This window comes from Podarcis melisellensis (assembly GCF_964234715.1).
Source record: "Podarcis melisellensis genome assembly, chromosome: 2".
Lineage (NCBI taxonomy): Eukaryota > Metazoa > Chordata > Lepidosauria > Squamata > Lacertidae > Podarcis > Podarcis melisellensis.
In genome coordinates this window covers 120,857,906-120,875,066 of record NC_138529.1, presented here as the reverse complement: position 1 = coordinate 120,875,066, position 17,161 = coordinate 120,857,906, and the positions used below count along the sequence as shown (strand labels likewise).

The window sequence follows — 17,161 nt, the reverse complement described above, 5'->3', positions numbered from 1 at the left end:
AGTGCATTCCATCAGCTTCAATTGGTCGATGAAGGAAGACCTGCTTGTCGAACTGATATATGGATTAATTATTTAGCCCCAGGGGGAGGTAAGGTAACCCTCCCCCAGAAAGGCAACTGAACAAAGAAGCAAGCTGGAGATATTAGGGCTGCCATTTTGATCTGATCATATCTGGACTGAGTGTGGATTTTGGGTAGTCATCCTTAGTGGGAAGATTGAAAGTTTTGGACTGAGTTATTAAGATTTGGCAGAAGACACCAGTTTGTGATGGGATGTTGTGAATTTATTGAGGGGAATCCTGGATAGCTGCCAAGGGCAGATGATGTTCCTTTGGGATTTGAATATTATGACCCTTGAGAGCAGAAATGGAAAATGGACTAGTTGGATTTCAACAAGGATTTCACACAGAACTATAGAAGTGGAGGTTGAACAGACCAGTGGTTGTCAAAATAAGAATAAAAATTAAAGGACAATGAAGTGGATTGACATCTGAGTGGTTTATTGAAGAATTATGAAATGCAACGTGACTTTAGTTGATCAGGACTCTGTGCACCTCAAAGCTTGAGAAGTCACGGTAAAAAATATATAATTCGGCATCTAAATTTGGTTTTTTAATTATTTGTGTTGATTTGGAATGTTTTAATGTGGTTTTTATTGGTTATTAAAATAGAAAAATGAATAAATATTATTACAAAATGGTTCAATGAAGATGATTGGTAAAGGCTTTGGGGGAGCTTAACTTTTATCTCCTCTCTACCTATCCTTCTGGCACACACGCATGACTGGCAATATCTGTCATTAAATATGGGAGGGGGGGTGGTAGATAAATTACACGTCGAGGCACAAACAAGCCATTTGAATGGCAATGCCCATCAACTTTTTTTTGCCTCTTCTTGAACAGTGGATGATTTCCTGCAGCCCTCCCCCTGCTGCTGTAAGTGTCAGGGTGCTGCCAGTGGGTCCTGGCTGGTTGCCTAGGAAAGTATAAAGACAAGGAAAAGTTTCTTACAGTCCTTCACCCCCACCCCAAGCTTACAGAGAGAGGCCATAGAACCCAGCCTCTTGGATAATGGCGTTGTCCCGAGTGAATCGCCACCGCCCGTCTCTCCCAGTTCCTCACTCATCATCGTCATCACCTCTATGGGTGGCGCTAAGTGCCCTCTGTCTTTGAGCTCTTTGCTCTCCTACTTTTAAGGCTCGCCGGGTTCTGGGAGATGATGGGTCTGAAATGCTTTCTAGTGGCAACTGTTCAACCAGCTGCTGCTCTGGCTCTCCCATTATTTCCCAACTTTCCCCCTCATCTGCCTCTGAGCTGTGACCTCCCTCAAACCTGTGCTATGCTGCCTTCCTCCCTCTGTCCCCTTCCCCTCAGTGTTACAGTCACAGCTTCTCTTAACATCCCTTCACTCTAAAAACAGTTGTTATACTTCAATTTCTGTTGGAGAGGTGTTTCAGTTGAATAATAAAACATAGCTTCCTGCCCCGATCAGTGCCCTGGTTCAGGAGCGAGGGGCACTTTTCCTCCGTCCCCCTTCTCTCTAAGCAATTACCTGAGGTAATTCCAAAATGGCGTAACAGACCCAGGGGATCCCCCCCCCGTGACTGGCTGGGGGGGGTCTTCTTTCCCTGTCACGGTCCGGTTCACTGGCGATTGAAGTCCCGGCTGGGGACGTTGGGACCAGGGGCAAGATGGTGGGGTGGGAACAGGAACGGGAGTCCAGAAGCCAGGAGTTGGGAAGCCAAGAGTCCGAGGGTCAGAGAGCTGGGAGTCAAGAAGCCAAGGGTCAAGAAGCAAGGAGTCATGAAGGCAGGGGTCCAAGGATCAAGGAACCAAACTCAGCAAGGCAGGGAACGTGTTGCTGTGGCAAAGAGCTGAAGGGAAAATGCTGACCTTATACAGTGGTGGTTGTTTAGTCGTGTCCAACTCTTCATGACCCCATGGACCAGAGCACACCAGGCACTCCTGTCTTCCACTGCCTCCTGCAGTTTAGTCAGACTCATGTTTGTAGCTTCGAGGACACCATCCAACCATCTCGTCCTCTGTCGTCCCCTTCTCCTTGTGCCCTCCATCTTTCCCACCATCAGGGTCTTTTCCAGGGAGTCTTCTCTTCTCATGAGGTGGCCAAAGTACTGGAGTATTGCATTTTTTGGGAAATGTTACCTCAAGGTTTAGCATTCTGTGAATTTCAGATTTACTTTCCATAAATTTTCCCACTTTTATATCTGTGTTATATCCAAACTCCTGGGCCCATTGAATCATGACAGCTTTAATCTCCTCCTCCTTCCCAGTCAAGAAGAAGAAGAGTTTGGACTTGATATCCCGCCTTTCACTCCCCTTAAGGAATCTCAAAGCAGCTAACAATCTCCTTTCCCTTCCTCCCCCACAACAAACACTCTGTGAGGTGAGGGGGGCTGAGAGACTTCAGAGAAGTGTGACTAGCCCAAGGTCACCCAGCAGCTGCATATGGATGAGCAGAGACGCAAAGCCGGTTCACCAGATTACAAGTCCACCGCTTTTATTAATAGTTGTTTTCAAACACAAAATCAGTGTGATACCTTGGTTTACGAACTTAATCTGTTCAGGACGTTCATTCTAAGCCATAGCGTTCTTAAACCAAGGCATGCTTTCCAATAAAAAGTAATGGAAAATGGATTAATCCATTCCAGACAATGAAAAACAACCACTAAAACAGCAATTTAAAATGATTTTTACTATCTAACATGACCACTGATCCATAAAAGGAAGGCAATAATCAATGTACTGTACAATAAAATAAACAAGACAGTATTGTAGATGATAAAACCCAAAATTAATTTTTTCTTACGTGTACTGATGATAGTAATTGTTTGGGTGGGGGGCTTTTATGTATTTCTGCAGTCACACAATCAACCAGTAGCTGAACTAGGTTCCACAGTCACAAAAACGAAGTAACAAGCCACAGTCAAAAGTCAGTACCATAAAACAAAGTACAATTCACAGTAAAAAATAATAATGAAAAAGCCACACCAAAAAACCAGTCAAAAGCTCCAAATATCACTTCTGTGTTGTGTGGGTGCTCCGGACTCAACGGCCGACAGACTCAACAGGAAGCCTCTGATTAGCAGCGGGGGACTCAATTTACAAACAGAACACATTCAACAGGAAGCAGAACATGTTCTGTTTCCAAGGCAAAGTTCATAAACCCAAACACCTTCTTACAGGTTTGTAGCATTCTTATTCCAACTTGTTGTTCATAAACTAATTTGTCCATAAACGAAGCTGCTCTTAAACCAAGGTACGACTGTAGTTGGCACTGGGAATCTGATTAACCCACATATTGTGAAAAACATCCATGGTCCTGATTCAGTCCACAAGTGACAGCACTGAACCTCTTGGTGGATTGTCATGCTAGTCTGCCTTTGAGGTTCATTTGTTCCAGAGAAGTAAACAAAATAAAGTGAATGTGTTTCCACACTGCCCCATCCAAAAAGGGTGAACTCTAGCATTCTATGTAAAATAATGAACATTGAGTGAATGTTCACTATGTTTCTCACGTTGACAGAAGCTCTTTCCACACTCCAAGCATTTAAAGTTTCACCCCTGTGTGAGTACATTTATGTAAAGTAAGGTGTGTCCTCCGACAGAAACTCTTTCCACACTCCATACATTTAAATGGTTTCTCCCCTGTGTGGGTTCGATGATGAATATTAAGGGAGGAACTTTCGCTGAACCTCTTTCCACACTCCATACATTTAAAGGGTTTCTCCCCTGTGTGAGTTCGTTGATGCGAATTAAGCTGATTCTTCCAACCGAAGCTCTTTCCACACTCCATACATTTAAAAGGTTTCTCCCTTGTGTGAGTATGTTTATGTAAAGTAAGCTGTGCACTCTGATGGAAACTCTTTCCACACTCCATACATTTAAATAGTTTCTCCCCTGTGTGACTTCTCTGATGTTTACGAAGTTTATCGCGTCGACTGTAGCTCTTCCCACACTCCAGGCATTTAAACTGTTTCACCCCTGTGTGAGTTTGCTGGTGTGTTCTAAGGGCTCCACTTTGACTGAAGCTCTTTCCACACTCCATACATTTAAATAGTTTCTCCCCTGTGTGAGTTCTCTGATGTTCACTAAGTTTATCACGTCGACTGAAGCTCTTTCCACACTCCAAGCATTTAAAGTCTTTCACCCCTGTGTGAATACGTTTATGTGTGTTAAGGTGTGCACTCTGACGGAAACTCTTTCCACACTCCATACATTTAAATGGTTTAACCCCTGTGTGAGTTTGCTGATGTAAAGTAAGGTGGGTACTCTGACCAAAGCTCTTTCCACACTCCATACATTTAAATGGTTTAACCCCTGTGTGAGTTAGCTGATGTGAAGTGAGCGAGCTGCTATGACGGAAACTCTTTCCACACTCCATACATTTAAGTGGTTTCTCCCCTGTGTGAGTTCGTTGATGTTCTGCATGTGTTCGACTATCAGTGGAAGTCTTTCCACATTCCAAACATTTAAATAGTTTCTCCCCCGTGTGAGTTAGCCGATGTGAAGTGAGGTGTGTCTTTCGTCTGAACCACTTTCCACACTCTAGACATTCAAATGGTTTCTCCCCTGTGTGAGTCCGTTGATGTACACGAAGTGAACTAATATGCCGGAAGCTCTTTCCACACTCCATACATGTGAATGGCTTTTCCCCTGTGTGAATTAGTTGATGTTTTCTAAGTGTTCCCCTGTCACGGAAGCTCTTTTTACACTCCATACATTTAAATGGTTTCTCCCCTGTGTGGGTGTAACGATGTAAAGTAAGGTGGGAACTCTGACCAAAGCTCTTTCCACACTCCATACATTTAAATGGTTTCTCCCCTGTGTGACTTTGATGATGCGTATGAAGGGTCCAACTTTCGCTGAAGCTCTTTCCACACTCCATACATTTAAATGGTTTCTCTCCTGTGTGAGTCCGTTGATGTCTTTTAAGTTTTCCACTCTCACTGAAGCACTTCCCACACTCCACACATTCATATTGTTTTCCCCCTGTATGAATTCGCTGATGTTGTTTAAGAGTGGCATTACTATTATAATGCTTTCCACACTCATTACACTGAAACAGTTTTTCCCCTGTATGAGTTTGTTGATGGTTTGTAAAGTTTCCACCATCAATAAAGCTCATTCCACATTCTGCAGAGTTCTGTCGATTGTCTGCACCACCTGCTTTGGAGGAAAAGGGAGAAATGATTTTAGGGTTTCAAGGAACATCTTTGTATGAAGGGAGATATATAAATTACACACATAATTATAATTGTCTAGAAAAAAATAAAAGTGTTTCAAATAAATAAATAAATAATCTATAATTACTGAAAGCATTTCTACAACACCCTTTTCCCATATTTCTGTATCAGTCTAGGTAATCATTATCATTTAATCCTGTAGGGGGGGAAACATGTAAAATCAAAACTCTGTGAGAGGAAAAAGGTTTCTGGCTCCTCTATGAAAGCAGATTCCAGAAACAAAGAGGAGCATGGGAAAAGGCCTCTCTGCTTCCTTCTTCCTGCCTTTTCTCTCCTCTCCATCTTTTCCCCTTGCCAATGTGTTTCCCTCCTCCTGTCTCTATCCACCCCTGCGCCCATATCTGTTGGGATATGAGTACTACGCAGCTGGGATCAAGCAGCTGGATGTTTACATCACATGATGGGTCTGACCATGGGACAGGATGTTCCAGGGACTTCTCAGGAACTTGTTCTTTGTGTAACATGAGACCTTCCTGTTGCTTGTGTGAAGGAAGTCTGATGCAGTTGCTCGGAGGAGACTGAGCGAGCAGACATGTTTTTGTACAGTTGTACAGTCAGAAATAAAGTAGAGACGAAATAGACTTTTCTGCCTATCTTCTTTCTCCTGCTGGTATGCAAGGGGGAAGGGGGTGTGCACCTTTCACGCAGGGAGGTGTCGCCTATCAAGATCTTCCTGGTCTGCCGGGATGCCAACCAGGGTAGGTCACCGGCAAACAGGCCCCTGGAGCCTGGGAGAGGGGCCAGCCTCTCCTGAGGGGGCTAGTTTTCCAACAATATCTTACTCCCTGCAACTCACCAGATCTCTCTGTGGGCCCTAGGAGGGAATGCTCAACAGGTTTGGAGAGGGATGCGGGAGGCAGCCTGACCAAGTCCACCGTCCATCTTCCTCCTTCCATCCTCGCTAGCTTTGCAGGATCAGACTCTTTCATCCTTCCTGAGGAGCTCCCAAGCGAAAACAAGCTGCAGGTTCCTGAGGGAAGAAGAAACAGAGGGAGCCTCACATTTAGCTGTTGAAGGATAAGTCTTTCACTGTTTCCATGGTGAAAGAGGGTGCCTTCCTCTTGAAACCCACCAAGCAAGAAAAATAGGTCCTGCTCCAATGTGGAATAAAAATGAATCCTTAGCTGAATCAAAGGATTCTCCCTAAACTCCTTTCCGTGTTAGAGGGTGCAATTAAGACTAAGAAAGACTAAGAATGTGTTCAAGGGCCATGCTGACCCTGAGAGTGATAGCTTTATAGTTTAGAGGTGACTTGAGATAACAAGGAGAAATAGCATGTGATAGTTTAAGAACTAGTACGCATGCTCAAACGCTTCATGGATACGCACCCCTAAAGGAGAAACGGCTAATTTGAATGGACATTGGATGCATGTTATTGGTGGGGGTACATATGTGTAGGTAGATTGGGTAGCCTGTAAACTGCAAATTCTTAACCAATAGGAATTGTAGGAGGGATATTCGAACGCTTTTAGGTTATAAGTTATGTGTGTTGTAAGCTGGAATGAGCACTCCTTTACAGCATGAGCTGAGGGGTGGCCCGTGCAGTCCTGTTACGACAATAAATCTAGTGATGCCCGATCGTGGTGTAGACTCCTTTTTTACACAGAGTAAATTTGCGCCCTCTGGGCAAAGATCCCTGGGACATATTTGTCCAACACCTTGCCAATGTGTTTCCCCCCTACTGTCTGAATCCATCCCTGCCCTTTCCCCCTGCAACTCACCAGATCTCTCTGAGGGCCCTGGGAGGGAATGCTCAACAGGTTTGGGGAGGGATGCAGGAGGCAGCCTGACCAAGTCAACCGTCCATCTTCCCCCTTCCATCCTCGCTAGCTTTGCAGGATCAGACTCTCTCAAACTTCCTAGGGAGCTCAGAAGCCAAAACAAGCTGCAGGTTCCTGAGAGGGAAGAAGAAACAAAAGGAGCTTCACAGACCCTGCAAGCATTTTCCTGCCCCAGATATTTAGCTGTTGAAGGGTGAGTCTTTCACTATTTCTGTGGTGAAAGAGGGGTGCCTTCCTCTTCAAACCCACCATGCAAGAAAACCCAGCCACCTAGAATGGCTGGGGGAACCCGGCCAGATGGGTGGGATATATATAATAACATCATCATCATCATCATCATGACTAGAGTCATGCCCTTTGCGTCTCTTTTTATCTCTGTTAGATGGGAGCTTTGGCATTGCAGCCTCCCTGGCCACAAGCTCCCAGTTATTTCAATAACCCCAACCCCACAATAATAGCAATTATTATTATTTCCCCGCCCATCAGGCAGGGATTCCCCAGCCACTCTGCTGGCTGCTAGTTCCTCCCCCAACTCTCTTCCTCCAGCCTGGCTTCCCTTCCACTGTTGCCCCCCCACCACCATGTGCCCTAGAAGAGACAATGGCCAGGACACAAAGAAAGACGAAAAATAATGCAGGCATTTTTATAAATTAGGCTGCAATAGATTGTAATGGGTTGCTTTGAAGTCAATTCAGCGCCAAATAATAATAATAATAATAATAATAATAATAATAATAATAATAATAATAATAATAGAATCGCGTGCCCCCCTCACCGCCCTGCGCATATTTTGCCAGAACAAAGGCAAACTCGGTGTAAGGCAGCGCCCCACGTTTGGATCCCCCAGAAAATCCGGCTTCCCCATTGGGAGGAGGAAGGGGGCAGGAATCCAGCTTCCAGGGAAGAAAGGCTGGGGGGGGGAATAGGACGCCCCTCGTGCCGGGATGCGACTTCAAGGAGATTCCTGAGCAGGAGCAAGAAGGCTGGGCGTCCCTCCCGGAGATCCTTCCCTTCCCCCCTCAGCCCCCCAACACCCTCGTCTTCGGGTCCCCCACCCACGAAATCTCCCCCCTGGCACGACTCACCCCTCGCCCTGCGCGCCGCATCTCTTCCTCTGCATCAGGAGGGACCACCCAAGACGAGTGGGGAAGGGAGGGGAGGTGGGGGGGCAGGGGGAGGGTCTGTTCCCAGGCCTCTCTAGGCAGCCGGGCTCTCTCTATTCCTTCCCCCCCCCCCTTGGCTCCCTCTCCTCCCCAAACAGCACTACCTGCGCGCCTCCCCAGTTGCGTTTTTCGGGTCTAGGCAGGGGGAGAGATCCGGATCCCGCAGAGAAGGGCGCTGGATTTGAGTCTTGGGTGCAAAACCAGCCTGGCTGGAGGATAGGGGCCCTCGTGGGCATCACTTTCATATATACACACACACACATATATACACACACACGCACAGTATATATATCTATATATATACACATATACACACATTATGTTGGGGGTGTGCATGCTCTTGCGGAAAGATGGAGCACCCTCAGGATGCCAGCGCTTTGCAAAGGCGTCTCTGGAAGAACTTGGCCAGATCTGTAACCTATGAGCGTCCCCCCCCTCCCCTTCCGCCATAACATCTTTCCTTTCCCCCTCGTTTACCTGCCTGGCTTGGCGTGTCCTTCCTTAGAAAGGCTTGGGTTCATTCTTCCTCTCCCTGACGGGTGTAAATGACTACAGCCTTCTTTCTGCTTTAGTGGGTTTAATATGTTCCACAGGAGCCACCTCCTAGGAGCCCTAGGGGCTTCACCCCCAATAAAATATTTGTGGGGCTAAATTCCATAGTGAAAATCACTTTAAAATTATCCAATAAACCACTATATATTTTGAATTTAACATGTGGCTTTTTATATACTACAGCATTTTATTAACAGCTGCATGTCCTGACCCTCTTTGGACTGTGGCATGACATTCTGCAATACTTGCTGAATTGAAAACTATTGTGTCTTAATACTTGCACTAAAATGTGCGGTGCAAGGCCAGAAAGTTATTTTTGTTCTTTACTCTATGTTCTGTCTACCTGATCTTTATGAAACAAATTGCATTGATGGGCACTGCCGTTCAAATGGGGTGTGTGCACTGCGTCATGTGATCAATTATGCAGGACGCAGATTACCTGGACCCCCCGAAATACTTTATCCATTGGCACCCCCAATATGTTGCATTATTTTTACATTGGCAACCTTCTCCCTCTTCTCCCCACTACCACCCTGTGACAGGGGCGTTGCATGGGGGTGATGCCAGCAGGGCAGTGGCCCCGGGGCGGATTTTTGAGGGGGCACAAGGCAGTCACTGCTTTGCAGGCGCCCCCAGTGGAGCCCAGCACTCCTCTCCCATTGGAGGAACCAACCATGGAGGTTGTTTTCTTTAAAAAGATTTATTTTATTTTATTTTCCTATTTATAGGTAAAGGTAAAGGTACCCCTGCCCGTACGGGCCAGTCTTGACAGACTCTGGGGTTCTGTGCCCATCTCACTCAAGAGGCCAGGGGCTAGCGCTGTCCGGAGACACTTCCGGGTCACGTGGCCAGCGTGACATCGCTGCTCTGGCGAGCCAGAGCCGCACACAGAAACGCCGTTTACCTTCCCGCTGGTAAGCGGTCCCTATTTATCTACTTGCACCCGGAGGTGCTTTCGAACTGCTAGGTTGGCAGGCGCTGGGACCGAGCAGCGGGAGCGCACCCCGCCGCAGGGATTCGAACCGCCGACCTTTCGATCGGCAAGTCCTATGCTCTGAGGCTTTAACCCACAGCGCCACCTGCGTCCTATTTATACATTTCATCAAATTTACAATCATCTTAACATTTCAAAACTTGATGTTCTTCCCTCTCTTTCCGCAGTTCCTTAAATTTATTTTTCGTATCCTCTGCATATCCAAATCGACTTAAATTGCTCTTTCATTCATCCACTTGACAAATATACACTTACAGTATAATACTGCAGGTTATTACAATAATCCTACGAATGTTCTTATCTGTTTACAGTTTATCCGTAAAAATTCAATAAACCATTTCCGTTCTTTTATAAAAAGTTTGTTACCTTGATTTCTTATCCTTCTGGGTAAGTTTCACCATTTCTGCATATTCCCTAAGTTTTTGTATCCATTCTTCCTTTGCTGGGACTTCTTTCCATTTGGGGGCAAGTAAAATTCTATACGGTTTCTTCTTCTTCTTTTGTGATCACTTGTAGGGGAGTAAGATTGTCTTCCATAGACACGGTTTTAACAATGAGTCCATAGGTGACAGAGAGGAAGGCAAAGAACAAAAGACATGGGGAAAAGCCCCCTTCGCGCCCCATATATTTGAGTGAGGGAAAGGCTCAAAACTGTAGAAGAAAGGTGGAGTAAGGGCTTGGGGATGCTGACAAGAAATCAGCTGCAATTATAGCAACAGTAGGGAATGTAAGAGAATGGGCTGCTGGGGGGGCAGAGAGAGAGAGTGAAGCCCTGTGGTGACAATCTGGGTGCTGATGCCGTGCCAAAGAGCGAAGCAGCAGCAGCAGCACGCAGGTCCTGGGATCAGAGCCACCGGAGCTGGGAGCGATCCAGGAGCATTTCTTCTCCATCATGGACTGGGCATGGTGAAGCAGGCCGGAGGAGGCCGCCCCCACCCCCCAAAAAACAACACCTTAGGCGAAAGAATCTGAGCAGGGCTGGCGTGCCCCAAAGAGGAAAGGGGCATAAAGGGGAGGGATGAGCATAAGCATCGGGATGCCAAGCGCAGTGCACTGCTGCCACATTTCCCTGGGGACATTTAATGAAATCCAGGGACATATTGGGGACAGATTTGCAAATCCGGGGACCGTCCCCAGGAAACGGAGACATCTGATAACCCTGATTTGGGTGCCCATCTCCCATATCCTCGTCTGACACTCTCACCACTACACCATCCTGCCTTCCTGAAGTCCTTCTGCATTGGCGTAGCTATAAAAATTTAAGTAGGTAAATAATTACAGAGAAAGCAAAATGTCACAGAGATGGATCTGAATCTTCCCCTTCAAAGCATAAATGTGTTTTATTCTGGATTGCTTTATTTCATGTTTTAATGTGTTGCAAGCAGATTTGAGTTTTTTTACTTTAAGATATAAAGTGGTGTAGAATTATTATTTTTTCAAAAAAATGCTTTATTGGACTTAAACAAAGAAACATACATTCATGTCCATTGTTTACAAAGAAAATAAAATTAAGAGAAACCTATATTTTCTTACAAAGAAAATATTGTTAATATACATTTGACTTCCCGTCGTCTCCATACTTCATTTAACCAGTGTGGTGTAGTGGTTAAGAGCGGTAGTCTCGTAATCTGGGGAACCGGGTTCGTGTCTCCGCTCCTCCACATGCAGCTGCTGGGTGACCTTGGGCCAGTCACACTTCTTTGAAGTCTCTCCGCCCCACTCACCTCACAGAGTGTTTGTTGTGGGGGAGGAAGGGAAAGGAGAATGTTAACCGCTTTGAGACTCCTTCAGGTAGTGATAAAGCGGGATATCAAATCCAAACTCTTCTTCTTCACCATTACTGACTTACAGTATTGAAAAAACATATCCATTTGTTGTGTAATAAAATATTATTTCTCCTTTTTCTTACTTAAAACAGCTACAGATGTTATTCAAAAGCTGTAACCGATTTCAAGCTGCAACAACTTTTCTTAAGATATCTTCTTAAAACTTCCCATTTTGAAATACCGTATCTTTCGCTCGATAACACGCACATGACCATAGCACGCACATAGTTTTTAGAGGAGGAAAACAAGAAAAAAAATCTGAATGAAACAGTGGATGTATCATTTTTGTGCTTCATGCTGTGGCCACAGACATGTGATTTGATGGTGAGTTTGGGGTAGCCCAATGCAAAAATCCTGAGGATTCATGTGGATCCATGCTTTGTAACCACGTTTTTGTACCACTGCAGCCCCAGACAACAGTGGGTGCCTGATTTTTTTGGTGCAGGCTGTAGCCATGGACATGCTATGTGATCTGTTGGTGAATCTGGGGTGACCCAATGCAAAGATCCTGAGGATCCATGTGGATCCGTGCTTTGTAACCACGTTTTAAGTGGGGAGGGAAGGAAAAACATAGAAGGGACAAGGAGCGCGAGAGGGGTGTGCGGAGAAGCAGCTGGCTAAGAATGCAAGAGAGGGGTTTAAAGGGGGAGGAAAGGAAGGCAAAAGTCCCCCCCCCAAGCCAGCCCTTTCTCTCTCTCTCTCCTGCATGTTTTCCGCTGCCTGCGAATCCCTAGACGCAGCAGCAGCAGCAGCAGCACCAGAGCACGGAGAGGAATTAGAGGGACGCTCTGCTTTCCCCTCTGCTTGCCTGGAGGGGAGGGGATTTGCCTGCTCTTTGTTCCGTTTGAGCAAATACAGTAACGAAACAGAAGAGGGTGGGCAGTAAGACCCTGAGGCAGAATGCAGGAAAGCAGCAGCCTCCTCTCCTCCATGGCGGTGCGATATGATTTTTGCCTGATTTTTGCCCTGTACTTGGGACAGTCAGCTCCAGGGACCACACATTCACTCAATAACACGCACAGACATTTCCCCTTACTTTTTAGGAGAAAAAAATCTGCGTGTTATAGAGGGGGAAATACGGTAAATACTTGTTTTGAACTATCTTTTATTTTTTCGGGTGGTTTGGCTACCTCTGCATATTAGACCAATTCTTGTAACCATTCTAACCTGGAAGGAACTTCTCTCTTACATTTCTAGGAATATCGGCACCTGTGATAAAAAGGCTTCTGGTTTTTTTGTGAAACATACATTTAACATTTTTTAAAGTTCTATATAGATGTCATCCCAGAAAACCTTGATTTTTTTTTACATAGCCACCACATATGGAACATTGTGCCTGTTCCTTCTCCACATCTCCAAAATTTACTAAAAACATTTTTATACATTTTTGAAAGTTTCCATGGGGTCAAATACCAATAGTATTGCATTTCTTTGGAAATGTTACCTCAAGGTTTAGCATTCTGTGAATTTCAGATTTACTTTCCATAAATTTTCCCACTTTCATATCTGTGTTATATCAAAACTCCTGGGCCCATTGAACCATGACAGCATTACCCTCCTCCTCCTTGACTTCCCAGTCAAGAAGAAGAAGAGTTTGGACTTGATATCCCGCCTTTCACTCCCCTTAAGGAGTCTCAAAGCAGCTAACATTCTCCTTTCCCTTCCTCCCCCACAACAAACATTCTGTGAGGTGAGTGGGGCTGAGAGACTTCAAAGAAGTGTGACTGGCCCAAGGTCACCCAGCAGCTGTATGTGGAGGAGCGGAGACGTGAAGCCGATTCACCAGATTACAAGTCCACCGCTTTTATTAATAGTTGTTTTCACACACAAAATCAGTGTGATACCTTGGTTTACGAACTTAATCTGTTCAGGACGTTCATTCTAAGCCATAGCGTTCTTAAACCAAGGCATGCTTTTCCATAGAAAGTAATGGAAAATGAACTAATCCGTTGCAGACAATGAGAAAACAACCACTAAAACAGCAATTTAACATGAATCTTACTATCTAACAAGACCACTGATCCATAAAAGGAAGGCAATAATCAATGTACCGTACAATAAAATAAATAAGGCAGTATTGTAGATGATAAAACCCAAAATTAATATTTTTTTCTTACGTGCACTGATGATAGTAATTGTTTGTATGGGGGGCTTTTATACATTTCTGCAGTCACACAATCAACCAGTAGCTGAACTGGGTTCCACACAGTCACAAAAACGAAGTCACATGCCACAGTCAAAAGTCAGTACCATAAAACAAAGAACAAGTCACAGTTAAAAAGAAAAGCCACACAAACAAAAAAATAGCAAAGACAAAAGCTCCAAGTATCACCTCTGTGTTGTGTGGGTGCTCCGGACTCAACAGCCGACAGATGCAACAGGAAGCCTCTGATTAGCAGTGGGGGACTCAATTTACAAACGGAACACACTCAACAGGAAGCAGAACATGTTCTGTTTCCAAGGCAAAGTTCACAAACCCAAACACCTACTTACAGGTTTGTAGCATTCTTATTCCAAGTTGTTCATAAACTGCTGCTCTTAAACCGAGGTACCACTGTAGTTGGCACTGGGAATCTGATTAACCCACATATTGTGAAAAACATCCATGGTCCTGATTCAGTCCACAAGTGACAGCACTGAACCTCTTGGTGGGTTGTCATGCTAGTCCGCCTTTGAGGTTCATTTGTTCCAGAGAAGTAAACAAAATAAAGTGAATGTGTTTCCACACTGCCCCATCCCAAAAGGGTGAACTCTAGCATTCTAGAATTCTATGTAAAAGAAAGAATATCGAGTGAATGTTCACTATGTTTCTCACGTTGACGAAAGCTCTTTCTACACTCCAAGCATTCAAAGTTTCACCCCTGTGTGAGTATGTTTATGTAAAGTAAGGTGTGTCCTCCGACGGAAACTCTTTCCACACTCCATACATTTAAATGGTTTCTCCCCTGTGTGGGTTCGATGATGAATATTAAGGGAGCAACTTTTGCTGAACCTCTTTCCACACTCCATACATTTAAAGGGTTTCTCCCCTTTGTGAGTTCGTTGATGCGAATTAAGCTGATTCTTCCAACTGAAGCTCTTTCCACACTCCATACATTTAAAAGGTTTCTCCCCTGTGTGAGTATGTTTATGTAAAGTAAGCTGTGCACTCTGATGGAAACTCTTTCCACACTCCATACGTTTCTCCCGTGTGAGTTCTCTGATGTTTACGAAGTTTATCACGTCTACTGTAGCTCTTTCCACATTCCAAACATTTAAAGTGTTTCACCCCTGTGTGAGTTTGCTGGTGTGTTCTAAGGGCTCCACTATGACTGAAGCTCTTTCCACATTGCATACATTTAAATGGTTTCTCCCGTGTGAGTTCTCTGGTGTTCACTAAGTCTATGTCGTCGACTGAAGCTCTTTCCACACTCTAAGCATTTAAAGTCTTTAACCCCTGTGTGAGTATGTCTATGTATGTAAAGGTGTGCACTCTGACGGAAACTCTTTCCACATTCCATACATTTAAATGGTTTAACCCCTGTGTGAGTTCGCTGATGTGAAGTAAGTGAGCTGCTATAACGGAACCTCTTTCCACACTCCATACATGTAAGTGGTTTCTCTCCTGTGTGAGTTCGTTGATGTTCTGCATGTGTTCTACTATCAGTGGAACTCTTTCCACATTCCAAACATTTAAATAGTTTCTCCCCCGTGTGAGTTCGCCGATGTGAAGTGAGGTGTGTCTTTCGTCTGAACCACTTTCCACACTCTAGACATTCAAATGGTTTCTCCCCTGTGTGAGTCCGTTGATGTACACGAAGTGAACAAATATGACGGAAGCTATTTCCACACTCCATACATGTGAATGGCTTTTCCCCTGTGTGAATTTGTTGATGTTTTCTAAGTGTTCCCCTGTCACGGAAGTTCTTTTTACACTCCATACGTTTAAATGGTTTCTCCCCTGTGTGGGTGTAATGATGTAAAGTAAGGCCTGCATTTTGTCTGAAGCTCTTTCCACACTCCATACATTTAAATGGTTTCTCCCCTGTGTGACTTCGATGATGCATATGAAGGGTCCAACTTTCACTGAAGCTCTTTCCACACTCCATACATTTAAATGGTTTCTCTCCTGTGTGAGTCCGTTGATGTCTTTTAAGTTTTCCACTCTCACTGAAGCACTTCCCGCACTCCACACATTCATATTGTTTTTCCCCTGTATGAATTCGCTGATGTAGTTTAAGAACGTCATTACGACTATAACTCTTACCGCATTCCATACATTTAAATGGTCTTTCCCCCGTGTGAGTTCGTTGATGATTTGAAAGCTTCACCCTCTGACAGAAGCTCTTTCCACACTCATTACACTGAAATGGTTTTTCCCCCGTGTGAGTTTGTTGATGGTTTGTAAGGTTTCCACCATCAATAAAGCTCATTCCACGTTCTGCAGAGTTCTGTCGATTGTCTGCACCACCTGCTTCGGAGGAAAAGGGAGAAATGCTTTTAGGGTTTCAAAGAATATCTTTGTATGAAGGGCGATATATAAATTACATACATAATTATAAAAAATAAAAGTGGTAGAAGTGATTCAAAAAAATAAATAATCTGTAATTACTAAAAGCATTTCCCCAACACCCTTTACCCATATTTCTGTATTAGTTTAGGTAATCATCATCATTTAATCATGTAGTGGCGGGAGGACATGTAAAATCAAAACGCTGTGAGAGGAAAAAGGTTTCTGGCTCCTCTATGAGGGCAGATTCCAGAAACAAAGAGGAGCATGGGAAAAGGCCTCTCTGCTTCCTTCTTCCTGCCTTTTCTCTCCTCTCCATCTTTTCCCCTTGCCAATGTATTTCCCCCCTCCTGTCTCTTTCCACCCCTGTGCCCATATCTTATCCCCTGCAACTCACCAGATCTCACTGAGGGCCCTGGGAGGGAATGCTCAACAGTTTTGGAGAGGGATGCAGGAGGCAGCCTGACCAAGTCCACCGTCCATCTTCCTCCTTCCATTCTAGCTAGGTTTGCAGAATCAGACTCTTTCAACCTTCCTGAGGAGCTCAGAAGCGAAAACAAGCCGCAGGTTCCTGAGGGAAGAAGAAACAAAGGGAGCCTCACATTTAGCTGTTGAAGGATAAGTCTTTCACTGTTTCCATGGTGAAAGAGGTGCCTTCCTCTTGAAACCCACCATGCAAGAAAAATAGGTCCTGCTCCAATGTGGAATAAATGAATAAAAATGAATCCTTAGCTGAATCAAAGGATTCTCCCTAAACTCCTTTCCTTGTTGAGGGTGCAATTAAGACTAAGAAACAGGGTGTTGTCTGTGAAAGAATGTGTTCAAGGCCCATGCTGAACCTGAGAGTGATAGATTTATAGTTCTGTCGAGATAACAAGGTGACTCGAGATCACAAGAAGAAATAGCAGATGATAGTTTAAGAACTAGTACGCATGCTTCATGAACACACACCCCTAAAGGAGAAATGAAAAAAAAGAAAAGAAAACCCAGCTGCCTATATGGTTGGGATAAATAATAATAGGGATATTACAATTTATCTAGGAGACCGTTGTAAGCAGATGAAAACATTAGAAGGATTTTAACTGCACTTGTAA

At 44.6% G+C, this 17,161-nt stretch overlaps 1 protein-coding gene across 1 annotated transcript in view; it reads right to left on the bottom strand.

Annotated features, from left to right (window-relative positions):
* The window catches only part of LOC309364385 (uncharacterized protein), a 111,187-nt gene that overhangs the window by 89,724 nt on the left and 4,302 nt on the right, over positions 1-17,161 (bottom strand). Inside the window, exons 3-5 of the mRNA XM_081901554.1 lie at positions 16,465-16,638; positions 6,984-7,157; positions 6,059-6,232 (exon numbers count right to left, since the gene is read on the bottom strand). Of these exons, the coding sequence (XP_081757680.1) occupies positions 6,059-6,232; positions 6,984-7,157; positions 16,465-16,564 (448 nt within the window). The 5' untranslated portion in view covers positions 16,565-16,638. The remainder of the gene's footprint in view (positions 1-6,058; positions 6,233-6,983; positions 7,158-16,464; positions 16,639-17,161) is intronic.